We start from the raw sequence: 21,389 nt of genomic DNA on the forward strand, positions 1-21,389 counted from the left end.
GAACGGGCAGTCATATACACAACAACGATGGTCCAATAAAGCTCTAGAAGAATAAATCATACCTAAGTTTCAGATTGGAAGAGGCCACCTTCGTCATATCCACAAGACTCACTTTGATCCGAAGTTTGACTGAAAGCAAAACTACATGCCGCATTCTTGGGCATAACAGCAGAATGGACAAAACAGATGAGTAGATAGTGCCACTGTGAGTGATTAGATGTTCGGTCTGGATGATTCTGAGAGAAGAAATATTGTTTCTAGGCACACAAGGAAAGGACTTGATATCTCCAGAAATCGAAAAGTGAACTTCTCGATTCCCATAATAATAACTTTGAACCCTGATAACAGCACGAATATCACATAAGGTTATGACTCTTCTCGCACAAAAGTAAGTTCCAGAAATCTCCAAGCTTTCTATAGAGCAGGTATATAAATCTGTCATCTAGCTTATCCTTTTTGTCTCCCTAACTATCCACTCGCATCTCAACGTGCTTCAAAAACATACATCATACCTACACTATGTTCCCCAACACGCTCATAACCATGCCAGGCTTTTTGCAAAAGCTCTGGCCAGGAGCTGGACTGCCCGCTCCAAACAACGCTGGGATAGAGATACTCTGTATCACGGCTCAAAAGGCAGAGGAGAAAGCTCGACAAATTCTGGACAGGTTTGTGTTTACTGTTACTATTGCTTTGATCACTGCTAACTGTTGGATATAGGCTTGAAGGGAAAGGAGAGAAGTCTTCCCAGAAAGTCCCAGAATTTATTTCCTTCTAGCTTGGCCGCTCACTCAAAGAGTGAAGTTTGACTGCTTGATGGTGCACTTTGAGACAAGATGAAGGCGTCGCAGAAGAAATCCGACTCGTCACGAGTTGAGTCTTTTTGTTACTTTCTGTGTCGGATCAAACACGAACATCTCCATCCCGATCGAATCGTCGCACGGTTTCAACATCGGATCTTTTGTCTTATACCCCTATTGGCTCGAATCAATGCTACCATTAGGAGACCAGGGTACTGAGATATCGATACCGTCTCTTCAAACCCAGAATTTCGTTTGTCAGCGAAAGGCAGACAAGCCATTCGGCCGGAGGCTCAAGTGTACAGCCCCTATAAGCAGTAACCGCTGAGCACGTTGGCCGCTCATATGATCACGAACAGAACACAACTGCATATCCGCCCTAGTGGGTGTCAGAAGAATTGTCCCCTAAGACTTAGGCTACAGAAATAAAGTAGCCTGGTTGATAGCCTAAGCTTGCATAAGGTGATCAAATTATTTCATCTCTTATGATCTCCGCGGCCAATTCTTCTGACCCCCTGACGCCGCCGCCCAATACCTCGGGTCGAAAGGAAACTCAATCATGGCTGAGATCATGTAATGTCACTGTCGTGTATGCTTGGCATATGCGTTATTGCATTGTATTTTCCCTAACATGCTAAGCACTATTCACATCTGTTATGCCTTAGTCTCGACGTTCGCTATGACTAGGCAGAAAGCCATGTGCGAACGCACATGTCCAAAATTAGGCTATATCAGTCAGTCCTTGATAAGGCATGTTCTTTCTCTACCATGAGAGACAAGATCTCGTAACCTAGATACAAATTGAATCAAGACTTTTCTCAATAACATTCTGCCGCTGTTTCTTGTATCAGTATATGATCAGGGTGATGAAGTGTTTGGATGTCTCAACTTACATGCTTCAAGGGAAAAGAATTCATCCATACTATCTGTGAAAGACAAGATCGTACTGTGGTATAGCTGGCAGGCATGGTGCGACCTCTATCCAACCGAAAGTTCGACTCGTACTCATCTCTGATACAGAAACGACCAAGCCCCTTCTTAATTGACTCGCTGGTCTCGAAGTCGCTTGAGGTTAGCGAAAGTATCAGACATCCTTTCAGCACGGTCGCCAGCAAGCTCGATCGGCATGAGGTGGGGCGCCTCGTCTCCAGGTTTGATGTTGGGCTCATGGTAAGTGCCCCTTTTCGCGAAGTTAACAAGACGGCGGCGAGCAGTGGCGATGATACAATCCTCATTGTACTTTTCAATACGATCTTGTACGCAGCGGTCGTATCGTGAGATAGCAAGGTCGAAACATTCGGAAATGTTCATATCGAGCTTGACAAGCGATGGTTTGACAGGTTTCCCTTTGGAGTCTCTCCACACAAAGTCCAGCCAGCTCTGCCACTGAGGGACAAAGACGCCGAGGAAGACATCGGCTCCCTCCGAACGCCATCTAGGTTGAGGTCCGGGATAGGCCTTGTTGGGAGGATGATCGCATATCAAGGTGCCAACCTTGACAGATGTCTCAGTGGAGACATTGCCCACAACTTGGGGATTTTCGTTATCCGGATGGGTCGTGTTCCATCGTCGGAAGACCATACGCCAGAATATGCGCCAGTCGGAGAATTCAGGCACCAGTTCTGCATCGCGATGCTCGACCTGGGCCTCGAGACGAGCAAGGTCAATGAACATGGATAGTTCTCGAGTGGTCAGCATCTCCTCGCTGTTGATGATCTCGCCCGGAGGACGTGAAACAATGGAGGGCGTGCGGATGAGAAGGCTGGCCATAGCCAGTTCCATCTCCTGGACCGGGTTATTCTGAGCCATGATGAACTGAGGGAGGTTCTTTCTCCGTTAATGATGAAGGGCGTCTAAAAGAAGAAAGAGGCAAAGAAGATTAGCATTAGGTAGGTACCTATGCAAAAGAAAGGAAGATCGTTTAACCTACCGATAATAATGGCTAAGGCCGTTAAGAGGCAGTTTTGAAATTGGCGAACTTCCTGGAATTCATCAGTATGGAAAGCTGGAAAGAAGGAGTGTTTGCTCGCACCTGCCCAAGTAATCACCGTGATTTATTTGGGTGGGGACTGTACTACTGGTAACAAACCGCTTCAAACGGCTTTGGATATAGCAGGCAGTGGCAGTGCCAACAAGTGCCATAACAAATTGCCAGACTGTGGCATAGGTAATGCAGAACCGTCAGGGCACTAAATCTTCGACAACTGGACAGCTATTGAACAATAATTACAGAAGAGTGTTAGATAAGGTAGCTTAGACTAACACTTAGGCTACTTTATCATGGTAGCCTAAGCCTTAGAAGACAATTCTTCTGTCACCTGCCTAAGTATTTATGGATTAGGGAAAGAGAGAGTCAATATATGAGTGTACCAAGAACCTGCTTGCTACTATGCACTGCCGTGATTCACAGTAGAATGGTTGCTGCCTACCCGCCTCAGCCATTAGTACCTATCTGACTTCCACCTAACTCTTCCTGCCTCACTTCTCCTCTCCGTCAACATACCAAAGCCTCTCCGAGCAAACACTCAAGCGGTGCTATGTCTACAAACGCCGACATGGGCACAAATAACGACAATGAAGAAGTTCCTCGCGAGGAAAGCCGTCAATTTTCTCCGAATTTCCAACAGCCGGTTTTCCCTTTACCCCCGCAACCAGCCCATCCCTTTCCTTACTGGCCTGTATGGCCATATATGCCACCCAGCGGGTTTTACCATCCCCATCAAGCCGGGTATCATGCCGTCCCTCAAGCTGGTTATCTTCATCCTCAGCAGTCCAGCTTTGGATCACCGCAACCTCCTCTTCTCGTTACCCCACAAGTCAGAACTCAGGTACAGCACGGCGCTCTATCAAGTCAGCACCGGTCTCATCAAGAGTTTGCCTTAGATGAGGACGTCGCGACTACCGAACACGATGATGAGTCTCAGCGTCCACTGAAACGTTCCAAGTCCAATTCTATACGACCTGAGTCGTACCCTGAGAAGATTGTTGACCTCGTTTCACCACAGTCTAATCTTGAGGTATCATTTCAAGATGTTGACAGAGACGAGGGGGTCGTAGATGAGCGACCCCCAAAGACGGTCATTACTACCAAAGAACTTCTGACGCGCGGTGAGAAGATGCGACCCTTGGACCTTCTCAAGCAGTACCAAGAGGTAATGCGAGTATACGGCTACTCCTACTCAGCCGAAGAAACATACACAGAGTTTTTCGAGAAGGTATTTCGCAGAGACTGGAATACTAAATGGAAAAGCGTCAATCCTCTAGTTTTTCGACCCCTACGCAGCTCTGATACACATATAGAAATTGGCTACCAAGAGAAGGATACACCACCCAGTCAGTCGGAAGATGGTCGTAGAAGGTCCAGGGCGCTGAAGCAAACCATTCCAGTCTTCCTCGCTTTGATTCTCGAGGGCGGCGAAATCAACTGGAAGTACCACGACAAGGACGGAAACCGTCTGAGAGCTCGCGATGTGACGCTTCATGATGGTCTCAGTAATCTGCAAGCCAAAAAGAACGCCTTGGATCATCAGGACTACCAAGAGAGGAAACACATCTACAAACACAACGTTGACCAGATTGTTCAGGCCGCAAGGCGAAGAATAATCAAGTGGGCGGCAGCCGGGAGTGATGCTCAGCTTGGCGTCGACAAGGATGACAGAGTCGATTTGGAGACATCTCAACTGCCATCAGAACGTTACATTACTCTATGTACAGAAGTCTTCGCCCTACGCGATTATTCTATTCAGCAACATGAGAACTGGGGATAGTTCCATGCGCCATTGGTCTAGCACACTTTCGCGCCTCGTGTCATTTGGTAACGGTAAGCCTCTGCTATAGTTGGTGTTGTATATGTGACTAACATCCTTCCAGAGATTCAGTGTTCTTAGCCGGAATGACTTGGGAGTTTAATGTTCGACTAGTCAAGATGTTGCATGAAAAGAACTGTGATGAGAAAATGGGAGTAGGAGTATTGATGCCATTTGATACTGTTGTGTAAAATGTATATATTGAGAGTAGTACAGAAGCGCGACATATGCAGAGTTCTGACCAATGAGTTACACTACTATTTCAATGTAACGCTTATTCACTTGATATACGATGAGTTAAGAACCGAAATACCGAGATATCATTGGCTGGTGAACTATCCTGCTGCACACTATCCGGATGAGGTGGCATGAACATCAGGACGATTCACTACATCCAGAAGATGAAGTCTCAAAAGTGTTCCAAATCAACGATCTATCAGGAATACCTACCAATAAACTTCCAAGGATTAATTCGATAGTTTATGACGATCGTATTCCAAGACACTGCCTTATCCTGGCCCGTGATATTGGTCACGTCGGCAACTCTTATCTTATCGCAGTGACCGGGTGACCTCCGTTCGGTCCCCGAGATCGTCATTGTACTACTTGGGTCAACCTCGTCAATAGGCAACCGAGCTTCCATCATCTTTACCCTCTCACCGACTTCACTTTTGAACCTTTGGCAGCCCTTCTCATATCGCTCTACAGCTCGCGCATAGCTTCATCGCCCGAAATGACTCAGGTTACGCCTGCAATGCTGAGCGCTCGCGCTTCGTCGCTCTCCCTGCGCCAGCAAGCGCTGTCATCGTCGGCTATGCTCAACAACAACAATGCGCCCGCGCCGCGATCGGTCGAGGATAAGCAGAGCTCCAAGAGCTTCATTCTGTCTGACATGAAGGGCCGCGACACGAGAGACAACCGCGTTTGCGCATCTTGTATCGCAAAGCTTGCGCCTGAAGAGGTCGGTCAAGTCAATTGGCACTTGGAGGCTGGTCAGGCTTGTCGCTTGTGTCAGGTTGAGAAGCTGGAGCCTGAGGCTTTCACCAAGCCTTTCTGCGACTTTCTCCAGGAGAACCCTACTATTTTCCACACTGTTGAGTACTTTGAGAAGAAGCTGAAGGAACTTGGTTATGAGCACGTAAGTAAACAAGAGCCTCGGGTCATGATAAGATAAGACTAACCATGATAAGCTCTCTCCGCGCGACAGTTGGGCGGATAAGATCCAACCAGGTGGAAAGTACTGGGTTACACGCAATGGCAGCTCTCTCATCGCTTTCAAGGTTGGCAAGGCGTACCAGCCCGGCAACGGTGTTGCTATGATTGGTGGCCACATTGACGCCCTCACCGCCAAGCTCAAGCCTGTCAGCACAAAGCCCGTCAAGGCTGGATTTGTTCAGCTGGGCGTTGCACCCTACGCTGGCGCTCTCAACGCGACATGGTGGGACCGCGACCTCAGCATTGGTGGCAGAGTTGTTGTCCGGGATGAGGAGTCTGGAAAGACCTGCACCAAGCTTGTCAAGCTGGACTGGCCTATTGCCCGAATTCCCACCCTTGCACCCCACTTTGGAGTTGGCATGATGGGAGAGAACAACAAGGAAACTCAAGCTGTTCCTATCATTGGTCTTGAGAGTTCTCAGGGTGCTGCCGCCAAAGTTCTGGGACCCGCCGGTTCCTTCGTCAACACTCAACCCCCACGACTGGTTGAGCTTATTGCCAAGGAGCTCAAGATTCAATCTTACAGCTCCATTATTAACTGGGAGCTTGAGCTTTACGATTCTCAGCCTGCCCAGACCGGTGGTATGGATAGAGAGTTTATCTTTGCTGGTCGTATTGATGACAAGCTCTGCTCCTGGTCCGCCCTCACTGCCCTCCTTGCCTCCAACGACAGCAGCGAGGACGGTGGTATTAAGCTTGTTGCTCTCTTTGACGATGAGGAAATCGGCTCTCTGCTTCGCCAGGGTGCTCGCGGCAACTTCCTCCCCTCGGTCGTCGAGCGTGCCGTCGAGGCCCTCAACCCTGACAAATACGGACCAGAACTTAAAGGAAGAACCTATTCCTCATCCTTCTTTTGCTCCAGCGACGTGACTCACTCAGGAAACCCTAATTTCCTTGAGAAATATCTATCGGAGCATGTCCCTGAGCTCAATGTTGGTGTTGTTATCGCCAACGACTCAAATGGCCACATGACCACAGACAGCATTTCGACCGCAATCATGCAGCGAGCAGGCGAACTAGGCGGCTGCCGAACTCAGACTTTCCAAATTCGAAACGATAGTCGCAGTGGCGGTACTATTGGGCCTGCTTTGTCCAGTATGATGGGTGTCCGAGCCGCGGACGTTGGCCTGCCCCAGCTCAGCATGCACTCTGTCCGTGCCACCACTGGTTCGCTTGACCCTGGTCTGGGCGTCAAGTTCTTCAAGAGTTTCCTTGACAACTGGGAGAAGATTGATGCGGAGTGGCATTAGATATGAGTGGAAGAGAGGGCGTTTGGACTTTGGGCATTTTGTTTGCGATACCTGCCTATTGGCATAATGTGGTATAGACTAGATCATACACGAGATAGATGAGATAAGAAGAATGGATTATTGATATTTGCGCTTTTATTTTAGAATCGACCGTCATATTGATTGAACCGACTCATCCTAGATTTGTTCCAGTCACACCAAGCACAGTTTAATCCAAGGAAAAGTCCCAACTCGTCAACTTTCGATACGATTAGATTATCTACCTCTTATGTCTTTTTCTGCTAATAGGTTAGATGAATGCTTCTTTCTTGGGATTTTCAATAGTGACAAAGTAGCTAACCAAACCCCTATGATTTCAACGGAGAGGTGCAATGAATGTTAAAAAAGGAAGGTTCAGCAAGATCGACTTCAAGCCTGGAGGTAGCACCCGACGAGAGACTGTAAAGTTGTAGTAATCCACAACAAAGAATGAGGCGCATAAAGACAAGAACCGATTGAATGTTGATGGACTCGAAATGCGTATAGGGGCGGAAAGCTACAAGGTACTGCGGAATAAGAACCGTGAGTCAGGAGGGAAAAAGAACCAATAGTCATTCAGATAAATGAATCCCCTAGGGAAAGTGAAATAGATTCGTGTGCAGGCCGGGCAGTTTGTGTCCTCTGGGTTTCGGCGACACTGCTTTCGGAAATCGAGCTTGATAACTCCTAGTCCAAGAGACTCGAAACCTGATTTCTGTTAGACGAAGAAAATCAAATACGACGATGGACTTACATCGCTCCAAACCTGTGGCAAATATTTCGGTAAACTAGGGGTTTTGCGAAGGGCTCGAGAAAGATTTCTCTCGGGGTGGGCATTGCATCATGATCACAACGACCTGCTTGCCTCGTTGTTTCTCGAACTGGAGAAGTAATGGGTGTATCCATTGGTATACGGGGGGGAATAGGCGGCTTAAAGCTGCTAGGAATAGATCCAGATCGGCTACAGACCGAGGCACACTGAAGTAGTTTGCAATCTGAACAATTTCGAGCTTCCCAGACGCAAATCGGAACTCTCGATCAAGAATTGTCGCCTCCGACCATGAATCTCTCTCCCGTTTGTCAACAGGGTCTAAAGCTATGCTCTGTAGCTCGTCCGGGAGTACATTACTGGCGTCAAGAGGAGGAAATTCGGATTGATCACTACTGCGGTTGTGTTACTCTAGAAGGTTTGGGGCGGCGTCGGAATGCGTCAGGCTGCTGTGGTCAAATGCAGATGGGAGTGTCCAATATGGTTGAGTAGGAGGTGAAGGTGAATAGGAGATGAGAGGGGCCCAAAGTCTTCTGGAGGGATGGGTCAGTAAATCTGGTAGATGAAGGGGAACTGGCAAATGCCACATACTGGGAACTATTCCTCTGTCTGCTGTTGCTTTGCGGGTTCCAAACGTCCAAGGAAGTAGTGTTTGGTGGATTGGTAGGGGCATAGTTGACAGGGGCATTGGGTGTTGACTTTCATAACGGCCAGGAGGGTTAATGAGATTGTGCGTTGGTGTCCGAACACAAGATGCATTGCGACTCGCCTTGACGGGTTGACATCCAGTCCTTTTGCATCCTGGGCTCTCAGTACATAGGTATCGCCAAAGTTCAGCCACGGATAGGGAGACGGAGGGGGGGCGGGCGGCAAGGGGCGAATCGGTTGAGAAGGGGTATCCCGTGGTATAGATCTCCACGTCCGAAGGGCCATCTCGAGGGAAAGCTGGCAAGCTCTTTGGGTAAGTGGGGTAGGGGTACTGTCGAGGCGGTTTCGATGTAAGACTTCAGGGGAGCAGTCATTACCGCTGCCCTCGCAGTGTAGAATGCCTCCTGGTAGATTTGTTGGTCGCATGACCCTCGTGTCGTCTCGCGGTTGTGCTTGGGATCCGACTTTCCCTACTGAGGTCAGGGCATTCTAACCGAAAGTGTGGCCAACATACGCCGAGCTCACGCAGTCGTGGAGCCTCCTGGTCGGGAAAGGATAGACGTGCGAGTGAAGAAGAGCCTGTCAGTTGTATTAGTTATTGATAATTCGTGTCTGTGGGCGGTTGCCTACCTTAGCGAACAACGCGTTGGTGTGCCAATAGTTCGACAAATCTCGAGAGGTCGATTTCATGGTCATGATTCTTGTTTCTGGGGATTTTCTAAGAGAACAGGATCCAAGAGTTGGAAACAGGAAGAAGTTAAGAGTAGTTGAAGACGGCGCATAAATGGCCCATACCTCCCTCTTCAGTCTGTCGGCAGGTGTCATCAGGCGCGAGTTCCTTCCCGTCATCTACCTATCTCGGTCAGGCTGAACAAATTCAGGCAGGTAGTTGCCCGGCATAAAAGACCTTTCTCTCGTCACTTTCATTTCACACTCCCACTCACATCATCACATTTTGGAACATCCTCCACCACACTCCCACTCACGTACACACTTTTGGAACATCACATCCTCTACTGTCAAGTACGCATAATTCTTCAGATCACTTCACTTTACTTTCCCATTCTTCATAATTTCCCTCATGTCTTCCACCACTATCATTGAGCAAATGATGATCGGCATCGCAGCCACTGTCACATACGACATGAAGACACATCTCGATCCACATCTCGAAGCTATCGAGTAGCGTTTCGACAATGTTGAAATAGCCGAAGAACATCAACGAGCCCAAACCTTCCAACGAGTTCACCATGAGCTCGTAGTCATTGCAAACAATTCGACCACGTACGAAGAAACAGCCTATGCACTGTTATTGAGGTTCTTATTGCCACCCAGGTTTTTAAGACCAAGATCAGGAGCACAATAGGATTCTCGCAATCGATTGCTTGCCACGGAAATGGCGTAGACACCATCATGGACTGGGATACCGCGTTGATGGCCACCCTGTACAGCATGTTGTGGCACCCAAAGATACTTTCCAGTCTCCTGAGCCCCAAGGCCGTCGAGGTCTTCACCCGCCAACTCCAAAAGGTGTCCGGTTGTTTCGTTTTGGTCCGTGATCAAGTCCTCGGGCTGAGGACGCGCCTCGCCTCTGGTCTGTTTAGTGCTTGGAATTTCGATTGATACATTCTGAAATTGCTTGCTGATGCAATCTCGTGCAAGGTGCCCGTCCTCGTTGCACTAGACGCACTTATGTTAGCTCAGCAAAGACTATTGAAGAGTTTCAAGTACTCACCCAACGACAGATTTCGGTGCCACGACGTCGTCTGGCCTATCCTCGTCGACGCTTGTTGCCGCTCTTCCGTTTACTCCTGTATTGTATTAGCAAGAGTGCCCAAAGGGTAATACAAACGAGTGAACATACATGGTGTTGTGTTAAATGTTAAGGTCGATTCGTCGCGATGTAATCTTTGGGCAGAGGAATCATAAGAGTGTATGTTGTGTGTGCGAGACGGCGAGGGAGAGTGTATATATAGAAGAAGTAAGGCTGATACGCAGCTCTAGAAGGAGATGGAGAAATATTAACAGCTCGCAAATACTTAGGCTTTTTTGCCGACGTCCGTGTTGTAGTTATATAGTTACTTGGGGGAAGTTGTGCTTTTTATTGTGAATATAGCTGTCTGAACCAGGCTACCGACCGATTTTCCGATTTTCCGCTTTTGAACGCCAGCGAAAAGAACACCTCATACATGGTGACTTAATTTCGCAATACAGTAAGAGCCTATACCGGATGGTTAGGCCAACAGGGACACTCGCTGCGTTTCAGTCGTAAGACTTATGATGAATGACCGACGTGTTGGTCGACTTCATCCCACAGTCGCATGCATTCAGTATAATGCCCCGCGAGGCGTTGAACTCTAGGACCAGCAAACTCGGGTTCAAGATAATCAGGCGGCAAAGGCCATGGACCGCTTCGAACACCGTGAGCAGTGCCACGTTCGGCAAAGAAGACGATATGTCGGCGGGCCTGGCGGATGGTGAGCGCCTCGTTGTGTCGAGCATAGGCTTGTCGGATAATCATGTCGTATTGCTTCACCGTCTGGTACATGGCTCTGCCGTAGCTCTCGACAGTGAGTTCGACATGGGAGCTGCCAACAAACTTGCCCCTCCCATCCTTCCACATGAATTCGACCATCTCTCCGATAGCTTTGGTGGTGACACTGAGGTACACAGGTGCATCGCGTCGGCGTGAAGGGGGCTGTTGGGCCTTTGGAAACTCCTTGGTAGGAGGGTGGTCGTACTTCAGCTTCCCAACTTTAACTCTAGTCTCGGGGAGTTTTCCCAAGGGGACTTCCTCCTCTTCTACGCAACCGGTGTGCCAGACTTCGAAGATCTTGGTCAAGAAACGTCTCCAGTCAGTCATGGTGAGAGGGGTATCGCGGCCTCGATGGTGATACTTGTTCTCGAATTTGGCAAGAAATCCGATAGTGAGGAGTTCATCCTCTACCATCTCGTCCGCGGAGCTGATCATGGAGCCTGCCTGACGGCCGAATACCTTGGTGGTATTTTTGACAGCTTCAGACACCGTTACTGTGTCCTCCATACTGCTGTTGTTGTTGGTCATGACAGGAGAGCGCTGCGGGTGGTCGTGATGAAGGAAGAGATGGGAGAGAGGAAGAGAGGGAAAAGAAAGGAGGAGTATAAGGAGAAATAGAAGCGAAAGGAATGGAAGGGAAGGAAAAATACGTTCCTATGGCACTACCGGGCAGCAACTAACAGCTGGCTGACACTGGCTGGCACTGGCTGGCAGTTACAGGTCCCAACCATAACGGGAGTATCCCCTGATAAAACGAGCTAGGAGGTAACTCGACAATAAACAAGACTTGGTCCTAGGTGAAAAGCCAGTTGCTGGAGCGCAGTGGGTGTTCATCCATATCGCAGTTCCGCGTCGCTACTAGAGCTGCTGATGTCTGCCTCCATATTAGCATCCGTGCCTTTTTCCTTTTTCCTTTTAGAAGTCGAGGACTACCTTGGTCCGGACAAACTGAAGTTAAACTCATGAATGCCAGCCTTGCCTATGTCGTTGAGAGGGCATCAAAAGATGACCTGGTCTCAGCTTCTTATGAGCGTCGGTAGACCTTGTGGCATTCCTTGCTCCAACACTGACTGGAAGTTAGTACCATTCAAATGATTTTGTCTATCGGCGTGCTACTTACGAGAACCAATGTTCAGATTGGCGGGGACCTCACTGACTGGATCAATATATAAGAAAAGGTAGACTTGAAACAAAGGGGCGTCCGTGGGAATCCCGCAATAGACATTCAGTTCTTCCCTAGTGCCTTCTCGTAAATATTCGTGGAGTTCTCACGAGAAATACAAGGTAGACGCGACGAGGGTGAGCTGCCATCCGTCTCTTCATGTGGGTAGAAATGTATATATATATCAAATGTATAAGAGTAGATGATAAGCGGTGAAAGTTGAGATGACCGTCGTGAGGCAGGGCTATTTATACCTGTTCTTAAGATGTTTGCCCTGTTGAGTCATCTACAATCAAAATATCCCAATCACAATGGAAAAAGACAAAGGCACGCCGATTTCATATATTCTATATTTGTTATTATATAATGCCGATGCAATCAAAAGCAAACGCCATATGAATGATTAATGTACATAAAGCAACCTCTCTTTGCTCCAAGCAATCCACCGCATCCCTTTTCCATCTCTTACTCCTCATAACTACTTCGCGTTTATCGTAACATGTAAGAAAGGTCCGGAAGACCTTGAAGAATATCTGCGACGACTTCGTCGTCTTTTGGAGAGTCTGTGATTGTCTGTGGTCGGGGAGGAACAGGTAGTGACATTGGTCGTGGTTTCTTAGGTGTAGAGTTGCCCTTCAGCATGTCGAGGGGTGTTGTTAATGTTTCTAGCGATTGGCTTGCTATGCTGTTGTCCTTCTCTGGACTGACTGGTTTGTTGGAATCATCAATCAGTCCTAGACCCCATGAGTCCCATGTATTTACTTTGTTCGCCTGATCGATAGGGGAATTTGTTTGGGTGGGGGTCAGGTTTGCAGAGACAAATCCATTCAGGGGTGAATGAGGTGTGCCCAAATCGATTGTTGTTGATCGCGTGTGGCCAGCAATTGAATTCTTCCTAGGAGAAGTGAGAAGATCGATTGTCGTGGATCTGGCGTGGCTTGAGGCCTTGATGTTTGATAACGGTGTTTTGCCATTATTCGCGGGCAATCGGAAATTGTTGGGTGCAAAACCTGGCGATGGCACTGCCAAAGTATCCATGGAAGGTCGGCCATTGATTTGTGCTTTCACATCAGGCTCATCCTTGAAAGAATCAACCATGGGCGATTGTCCTGCAATCAAAGATTTGCTAGTATTCTCTTTGTCGTCAACTTCGCTGTCATCGACAATCGCATTCATAGAAGCAAATCCGCCATTTGTTTCCACTGTAGGTGAGGAAACCATGTCTCCCCAATCATCATCGTCCTCGTCATCGCTCCATCCTGCATTTGTTGGAGGCTGAGCTAGGGGAGATGTTGGTGCTTGTGAGATTGAAACTGGTCGGTTTGTTGACAAGAGCGAGGTAGAGTGAATAGGAGACTGAGGTTCAGAGATTGTTGGGGATGCAGGGAAGGGCAGTGGTTGAGTTATAGTTGCAGGCCGATTTGTAGGTTTAAGCGGTGTTGGCTTGATAGGTGAAGGGGGTTCTTCGGTAATTTGTGGTTTCGGGGGAGATTCTAGAGGAGGCGGCCTTGTTTTCGAGACGGGAGATGTCTTGGTAGCTTCGACGGGCGATGATCCAGCAGTCGAGGCTGGTTCAGGCTCACTGACATTCGAAGTGCGAGGTGCAGATGGTGGTGCAGCAGCGGTAGGCGAGGGAAGTGGTGCACTACCCCATCCAAATGTTGCCGCCGTAGGAGATGCGACAGTACCTTTGGAGGCCACCGAGGTCTGTCTCGAATGGTTCTTTCGTGCCAAAAGCTCAGAGATTGAGATCTCGGTAGATGGAGCCGCTGAATCCCAATTGAAGATCTTGGCGCCAGCAGCACCACCTCGTCGACCAAGAATCACACGTCCTGTAATAGAGTCTTCCTCCATCCATCGTCTCACAATTCTTATAGACTGTTCACGAACAGTTGAGTTGCCCCATCCGATACGTACGTAGTTTTCATCATCTCCCAGGTTATGTTTTCGCATCGAACCAGGCCTTGACATAAGATACCAAGCTTTGCGCTCAGAGATGCAAGTAAAACTATCGTCAATAATGACATCAGGGACTGGCTCTGGTGCTGGGAAAGAGGTGTCAACCGACGGGAAGAGATCACCGAGCTTGGTCATGTCAATCTCGAAGGGTTCCGAGGGTGGTTTTGGTAATGGCATTGCTGGTTCCGCAGGTGCCTCTTTCTTGGTTGGCGTTTTCGTCACAAGCGGCTGCTCCTTGGAAGCTTCTGGTTCCGATTCTTGGGTGTCTTTCTGGGCAGCATTTTGAGTAGGAGATTCAAAGTCCGACCATGAGTCCGATTCTGCTTGGAAATCTTCCTTGGGCAACTCCTTCGTCTCTCCTTCCGCCACTTCCTTTTCGTCTTCCGATGGTTCTTCAGGGGTAACCTCAGCTTTTGTCTCTGGTTCTAGCTCTGGCTCGGGTTTTGATTCCACCTCGATCTCCGGTTCAGATACCTTAGACTCGGGCTCCTCTTCTGGTTTTGAATCATCTTTCGGCTCCGGCTCAAGATCATTCTTCACCTGCAAGTCTTCCCCGGTCTCTTCGAATCCGTTGGTCCTTGGCTCAGACGTAACATCTCCAATAGACGACGCATTTCCTGAAACCTTGCGCATAGACGGGTCAACAGGCGAAGCACTGTGGCTTCTCTTGTGAATATCATCAAACATTTCCACCAAATCAGAAACCTTATTAGACGGTTGTCGTGAAGGAGGTGGTCTTGTTTCATGCTGTAAGGCAGGCCTTGGTGCTCCATCCGGCGAACCCGGTCGTCCTCCATCGTCGCTCGGCAAAGGACTGACACTCCTGATAGAAGGAGCCGGCTCATGTTGTTGCCATATATCCGCCGCATTCTCCTTAAGTGAGCGTAGAGATGGCGACCTCGTCGCAACCCTCCCCATGATCGGCCGTAGTCCATCACTAAGACTAATCGCAGAATCTCCATTATCCTCCTTCTTCGAACGTGCTGTATCAACTGCCGAAAGTCGTCGACCCCAAGGATCTGGCGACGGCGACGGTAACCTCGAACCAGAAGGACTACCCCCTATAGGCCGCAAGCCAGGACTTCTTCCCCAGCGCGGACTACCATCGTTACCCGCCTCAGCCCAACCGCCCCAAGCATCATCGTTTTCGTTCCATGGCGTAAGGGCAGGCGAAGCGCGTTGTGAGCTAACCGAGTGGTCCGTAGTGAAATGCGCAGTCGGCGGCGGCGCGGGAAGATCTATCGTCGGGGGTGCATCGTTGGTCCAAGGAGAACCCCATGGATCCTCCATGCTGGGCGAGCGCACATGTCGCGCTGCCGATAACGGGAAGAGATGTCGAGGGAATTAGAATGAGCGAAGAATGTTATTGTGATCGGTTTATCATTGCGTGTGGTAGGAGGAATGTATTAGGATAGCTCGAGAGCTTAAAGTTCGAGGCGCAACAGGCGAGGTGCGTAATCGTCACAGGCAGTAGGATAGTTCAGCGATTGAGCGCCACCAATCGGTTGTAGAATGAGACAAGTTGGTTCGTGGCTTGGTTAGATGCGTCGAGCAGCTTAGCAGTATGCAGAACAAATTGATAAGGTGTTAATGTTTTGAATGTGAAGCATGGGAGGTTCCAGAAACACGTCTCCTTCTATTCGTGGAGCCCTGGATGGAAATAAATCTTCAGGGGCGCGTTCCCCCAGGTCGGCCTTTAACACGCTGTAGACTAATTTGGACCCGCCCACTCCGTCATCGCGGGACTTGTAAAATGACATTCATCCGCCCTATATTCAAGTCCCAAAATAGCCAGCCAGTCACGATGGTATTTTACCAGTTTGCATTAATATCTATAAATTGGCTGTTATTCTCTTCAAGAAAAACATGAGGGTATCTACTCCGAGTCTGTCCCATAGTATGTCAGATACCGTGACTTATCCCCATTGCACGCCAAATGGTACATCAACCTCCTTTTCCGTCTCAACGAATATCATGAAGCAATCCCATGCAGAACCGTACACTCCGACGCTAATATTCACCCAAAAAAATAATCATGCTGTTTCGGCTCTTCCAATATTCATGAGGTAATCTCATGTCCACTCTTCAACGCCCACTCTTTGGAGCGTCCTTTGCCTGTTTTCTCTGCCACCAGCTCGACCGTGTTCTTCACCTCAGCACGAGACACGTCGTCTCGAAATTGGTGGTAGAGGAAGTCAATGATTCCAACCTTAGAAAGAGCTTTGTTGTCCAAGATAGCTCTCTTCACGTCATCTAAAAGCTCGGACTTGACAAGCTTAGTAGATGCACCACTGTTACCGCTGGCGCCTGTCAATGCAGCAAATGCATTCGAGGGCGTAGGCGGGGGAGGCATCTTCGTTGTGGTTTCGGATGCCTGACTCGTCTTGGCGGGTCTGCCCACCGTCTTCTTGATTTCGGGCTCCCAGTATTCCGTTGAGAATGGGTCAATACCCCAGGTTTGCTGAAGGCCATCTGAAATAGGTCAATTTCCGTCTCCATATCCTCAAGAACAATTCAAACTTACCGTGCATAAACTCCATCCTGTGTTCGTGGATAACTTGGTTTGCTGCACCATTCCCATCATCAAAACAGATCCCAGTACTGTTTGGCTCCAAAGTGTTGGCAAAGATTCGTCGAGAAAGCCCAGCATCTTCTGAATCATCAAGAAATCCGTCCATGTCGTCCTCATCGTCCATTTCCTCTTCATCGTCATCGACGTCAAGATCCTCGCCTTCCTCTTCCTCCTGCCATTCAGCTTCCGAATCATAGTCGTAGTCAAGTGGCAGTCGTCTTCCTGTAGGGTGGCGAGCCAACTGGCTCATGTTGAGTTTTCCGAGAGCAAATGGCTTGAAAGTGTTTGTTCCGTAGTAAGGAGGGCGCACATCTTGTGAGAATGAAATCACCTTCATGGGTACCTTGGAAAGCTTTTGGCGCGTGTCCCGCATGATCTTAGCAACATGCTCGGGGCCTGCGTTTTCCGCCTTCTCTGTCTCCCTGAAAACCTGCTCCATAATGTGCCTAACTGGATGATGGAGCATACCTCGAGGGGAAGATTTGCTAGGTAGAGCGAATAGGCGGACCGGGTCAAAACGGGAAGTCTTCAATTCCTCTTCTCTCTGTCCACCGATGGATTCGTCCAGTATTTTCGACTTGGCCTCCCGTGTTTCAGTGTCCATCTGGGGCCCAATATGTGCAACTCGTGTATGGTCCTTGATGAAGAATGGCTGAAACAGCTTCTCGTACTCGGTTTTCGAAGCCTTGAGGGTGTCTTTGGCGGGGCTAGGTTTTCCAGGAGTGCTGCTCTTAGGTTGAATATTGTCGGCAGCCTTCTTAGGAGTGCTTGGAACCTTGAAGAAAGCGCCTAGAGTTGGTTGCTGGCGAGCCCTCTTCTCTTTCTCCTCCTCCTTTCGCTTCTTCTCTTCGTCGAGCTGTCGTTTCTTTTCTTCGCGTTCCTTAGCCTTGGCTGCCTTTTCTTCCTCTGCCTTGGCTTTCTCAACTTGTCGAATAGCAGCCTTCTTTTCACGTTCTTCCCGGGCTTTCTCCTTCTCTGCCTTTAGCTTGGCAGCCTCCTTTTCTTTCTCAGCCTTTGCCGCTTCTTTCTCGGCTTTTGCCGCTTCTTTCTCGGCTTTTGCCGCTTCTTTCTCGGCCTTGATCCGGGCTGCTTCTTGGTCCTTCTCGGCCTTCTCAGCTGGTGTCAACTTCTTTCGCTTTGGTAGGGTAGTCGTCGATTTAGATGCCGATGTGATAGTAGTCTGTGTTGCCTGCTTTTTAGCCGGAGTTTGAGGTGAAGGAGATGCACGTGGTGGTGTGGCAGTGCCGGGATCGCTAAGTTCCGACGAAGCTGGTGATGGAGCTCGGCCTCCATTTGTAGGGGCTGCCATTAATTAGTATTTATTCATTCTCAATCATTGTGTCTCAACTTACTCTCTTCTCCATTGATCTGATCAGAGCCTGGGGGTGGTAGTTTCACATCTTCAGAAACTTCAACTCCAATGGCATCTCCTGCGAATTCATCGTGACTTCTCTTTCGGCCAGTAGCCTCAGATTCCTGAATGTTCGGTGAAAGTTCGAAGAGCGGCATGGTGTATGTTAAAGAGCCAAAGAGCTCAATTACGTATCGCCAGAGGCGTAGTCAAAGGTATTAATCGGTATGCGGTTCGTATCGGTTTTAGTATAGGTGCTTGTTGAGTCTCGTGAGGAGATAGAAAATCATGAGATGAGGTGTCGATGGAAAGAATTAGGAATAGATGCACGGATGATCATTTGACAGAAAAGCCCTTCCCCGCCTTGAAGCCTGCGAGTGTTGCCTGGCAGGTGATAGAGAAAAGTGCTTCTTTTGGTAGGTGCAAAGTGTTTGCAGTGGCATAAAGTGACGAGGTTCTAGGCAAGCACGCCTAACAGGAGGTTAAAGTGGGAAGTCGCGAATGAGCACGCGTCAATCGCGCATTCAGTTAAAGTGAACGCGGGTTTCGCGTCTCCCCCAACCAGTTGGCACGAGAACTGATGGAAGACAGGGAAGTAGCGGCTAAGCCTCGGGTGGCACCAACTTTTCAAGGGTCTGTGGCTGGTGCCCCTCATCGCAGTAAAAAATAGAAGAGGACCCCCAATCCCATGACCCGCCCTTGATGCTAGTGCCTGGCACTTTGACGATCTTCATGTCATGCTATTTGTTCATTTGCCATTGCGACATCATTGACAAACATGGGAATCCCCAGTGATATCATAAGGGGCGGACCTTGTAACAGCAACCGAGAGCAATCGATTGGCGCACTCAAGGGGCCCTGACCTGAAATAACACAGCCTGCCGACATCCCAGCTGGGGTAACGTCACTTATGGCACGTATAGTGAAGTTTTCTTAACGGATGGTATACGAGAGGGAACCGATGATCTTGGATCCATTGAAAACTTTACTGCAATACTACACTGTTGAAGTTTATCGAAAGGCAATCAGACAATTCACAAAGGCAACAGGGCAAAGTCATTGATTGATCTTGAAGCCCCTTGTTCTCAGCAGAGATCAAGGGGTGGTATCTCATTAAGCATACTTTTATCTTGGATCCTGGCTACAGAGGCAGAGGTATCTTTTTGAAACATTATATCCGTCAACGACAGTGGAGTCCCCGCTCCAATTGCACACTTTGTCCATCCAAGGGTGACCGATAATAGCGAGAGATTGAAAAAGGAAATTTCGTCGGGTATGTGATGAGGACCCTGAAAACGATAGGTGGTGTTGGAAATCAAACGGCAATAAAACAATGCTGGAACGCCGACCAATGCAAGCCACCTCATGGTGCGAAGTGTGCTGTAACGAATGATGGATAAAGGAAAACTCCCATGGCAAATCGTGTCATAATATAGTGATTCGTGGCCATTGGTGGGAGTGTGTGTCGCGTGAAATCATTTTAATCAGGGTTGGCAATGAAAAGGCGGCCAGAGCTGAGGGTTGACGTTCGCTCGTCAACGCTACCTCGTCTTTTCAGCTCATCAGCTGTCTTGACACTCTTCTCTCGTGTAAGCGCCGAGTGCATGAGCGAGTTAGAAGCCAGTCTGGGGGCGTTGCTCAGCTCACCAACGTTGTCGGCGCGCTCTCCACTGCTGCCACTCGCCATGCTGCGAGCCCTGCCGCTGGCGGCGTCATCAGCAACGTCTTCAGGTGTAGCTTCCACCAAGCTGCCAGTGCGCTCCGGTGTGTCTCCGGGACTCCACCTTCGGCTGTGCTGGCTGCCCATGCCTCCGGAGGAACGATAGGCAAGGTTTCGGCGGCTGCTGGTTGTGCTGCTTCGTCCGCTGCTCCCCGTTCTACGGTGATGGGGGCGGTTTCCGCCGGGCACGTTCTCATCCTCACTGCTTTCAGCCTCAACTTCGGTGGCGCTCAGCCGCATCGGCACACCGCCGACACCGACATGGTTCTCGCCCGGAGCGTAGCCAACCACAGGAGTCTTTCCATGATGTCTAATCTTGGGGATCTTGGCGGCCACCTTATTTGTGGTACTGAGGCCGGTACTGGTTCTGCCACCAGCGCCACCCGAAGCACTGCGAGTGCCACCAACTACCTCGAGGGTTGCTCGCATTTTTGCAGCACGTTGTTGGGCTAGTAGTCGAGGGTCCTCGTATTGTGAGCGGTCGCACCATACGGTGCCCTTTTGCTTGCGCAGGAGAGCAACATAGCTGGAGGGCTGATTGCTGGTTCCGCCGGAACGGCTGGATGTAGAGCGACGAAGGTCAGATTGTGAAGAAGAGCGGTAGGCGGCAGGGGGAGGAATGCTCGAAGCGGTGCTGAAAGTATTCACAGAAGGCGAGCGCCGGCTCTGAGAGAAATTGGGGCCCGGTTGGGCGAGGTGGGAAGTCTGGAATTGCATGGGATAGGCGTGAGAAGAAGATGTTCGTGTTCGTGAGTGTCCGTAACCCACGGTTTGGTCGATGGGCCCTCTCATCGCCTGTGGTTCCAACATGACCAAGGGCGACGTCGAGGGGGGGACGTCGAGAGTTTTATGTATTTGCTGATCGCGGGTAGTGGCGTCTGTCCGAGAGTAGGGAGAGAGTAGACCCCGTCGGGCGCGGCTGGGCGGGTTATAGTTGAATGAGAGGGAGCCGAAAAAAGTGAGACTGAGCTGAGTAGCGCGCCAGAAGAGCGGGGCCCTAGACGGAAGATGGAGGGTGACGAAAGCAGTGAATGGATGATTATGCTTGCGTATCGTGAATGAGAAGAATATTATACCAAGTGACGAAGAATATTTGGTGTTTTTGTTATTGTATGTAGGTATGGTATGTGGTGAAGAGAAGAGCAGGGCGGGTTTGGAAAATGGATGGTGGGCAGAGGCGCCGACATCCTAAAGAAGGATTTCGATCGCAGTGCAGCAACCCGCAGAAGCGACCCGAACAGCAACAGCAACAGCAACAGCGGGCAGCCAAGCAGTCCAACGTTGCATGGGGCCAGCCTATGGAGGGGAACGGAGGGCACCTTGAGTGAAGTGGGTATAGTGGTTAGTGGGTTCCAGAGCTAGTGGTGGTCGCCTGCAGGTGGATCACCGCTAGCAGGCGGACACTTTCCATGGAGTGGAACTGGACAGGACAGGACGGCCAAGCCAGGCCCAGGAGTGTGAAGTGAGACTCGGCGGCTGTCCTGTCCAGTCCTTGAGGGCATGTACCTTCTTCTATGATGTCGAGGTGTAGATCGTTAAGTTCTTGGCCTCCGAGACCAGCGGTCTTGGCCATGTTGCAAAGG

General features: G+C 49.5%; 7 protein-coding genes across 7 annotated transcripts; 2 read left to right on the forward strand and 5 right to left on the reverse strand.

Moving 5' to 3' along the window:
- Positions 1–1,838: 1,838 nt before the first annotated feature.
- On the reverse strand, positions 1,839–2,609 carry B0J16DRAFT_394211 (uncharacterized protein; the record flags this gene model as incomplete). Its single annotated transcript, XM_046132118.1, has 1 exon — positions 1,839–2,609. The coding sequence occupies one exon, from the start codon at positions 2,607–2,609 to the stop codon at positions 1,839–1,841; it is 771 nt and encodes a 256-aa protein (XP_045986086.1).
- Positions 2,610–3,337: 728 nt separating this feature from the next.
- On the forward strand, positions 3,338–4,776 carry B0J16DRAFT_394213 (uncharacterized protein; the record flags this gene model as incomplete). The annotated part of the gene is made up of 1 exon (XM_046132119.1): positions 3,338–4,776. The coding sequence occupies one exon, from the start codon at positions 3,338–3,340 to the stop codon at positions 4,565–4,567; it is 1,230 nt and encodes a 409-aa protein (XP_045986087.1). The 3' UTR covers positions 4,568–4,776.
- Positions 4,777–5,127: 351 nt separating this feature from the next.
- On the forward strand, positions 5,128–7,247 carry B0J16DRAFT_360856 (aminopeptidase I zinc metalloprotease-domain-containing protein). The gene is made up of 2 exons (XM_046129725.1): positions 5,128–5,744; positions 5,797–7,247. The coding sequence occupies exons 1-2, from the start codon at positions 5,340–5,342 to the stop codon at positions 7,069–7,071; spliced, it is 1,680 nt and encodes a 559-aa protein (XP_045986088.1). The 5' UTR covers positions 5,128–5,339; the 3' UTR covers positions 7,072–7,247.
- A 3,534-nt stretch (positions 7,248–10,781) lies between these two features.
- Positions 10,782–11,570, reverse strand: B0J16DRAFT_368450 (uncharacterized protein; the record flags this gene model as incomplete). Its single annotated transcript, XM_046130220.1, has 1 exon — positions 10,782–11,570. The coding sequence occupies one exon, from the start codon at positions 11,568–11,570 to the stop codon at positions 10,782–10,784; it is 789 nt and encodes a 262-aa protein (XP_045986089.1).
- A 966-nt stretch (positions 11,571–12,536) lies between these two features.
- Positions 12,537–15,769, reverse strand: B0J16DRAFT_332480 (uncharacterized protein). The gene has a single exon (XM_046126715.1). It carries the CDS (start codon positions 15,451–15,453, stop codon positions 12,694–12,696), a length of 2,760 nt encoding a protein of 919 aa, XP_045986090.1. The 5' UTR covers positions 15,454–15,769; the 3' UTR covers positions 12,537–12,693.
- A 208-nt stretch (positions 15,770–15,977) lies between these two features.
- B0J16DRAFT_410923 (chromatin assembly factor 1 subunit A-domain-containing protein) lies at positions 15,978–18,642 on the reverse strand. The gene is made up of 3 exons (XM_046133195.1): positions 18,088–18,642; positions 16,688–18,037; positions 15,978–16,635 (listed from the first exon to the last, which is right to left on the reverse strand). Exons 1-3 carry the CDS (start codon positions 18,242–18,244, stop codon positions 16,223–16,225), a joined length of 1,920 nt encoding a protein of 639 aa, XP_045986091.1. The 5' UTR covers positions 18,245–18,642; the 3' UTR covers positions 15,978–16,222.
- A 924-nt stretch (positions 18,643–19,566) lies between these two features.
- Positions 19,567–21,379, reverse strand: B0J16DRAFT_315873 (uncharacterized protein; the record flags this gene model as incomplete). The annotated part of the gene is made up of 2 exons (XM_046125278.1): positions 19,567–20,994; positions 21,209–21,379. 2 exons carry the CDS (start codon positions 21,377–21,379, stop codon positions 19,567–19,569), a joined length of 1,599 nt encoding a protein of 532 aa, XP_045986092.1.
- Between the last annotated feature and the right edge of the window lie 10 nt (positions 21,380–21,389).

The sequence above is a fragment of the Fusarium flagelliforme genome (assembly GCF_020744385.1).
Source record: "Fusarium flagelliforme strain FIESC 12 MPI-CAGE-AA-0113 chromosome Unknown B0J16scaffold_2, whole genome shotgun sequence".
NCBI classification, from domain to species: Eukaryota; Fungi; Ascomycota; class Sordariomycetes; order Hypocreales; family Nectriaceae; genus Fusarium; species Fusarium flagelliforme.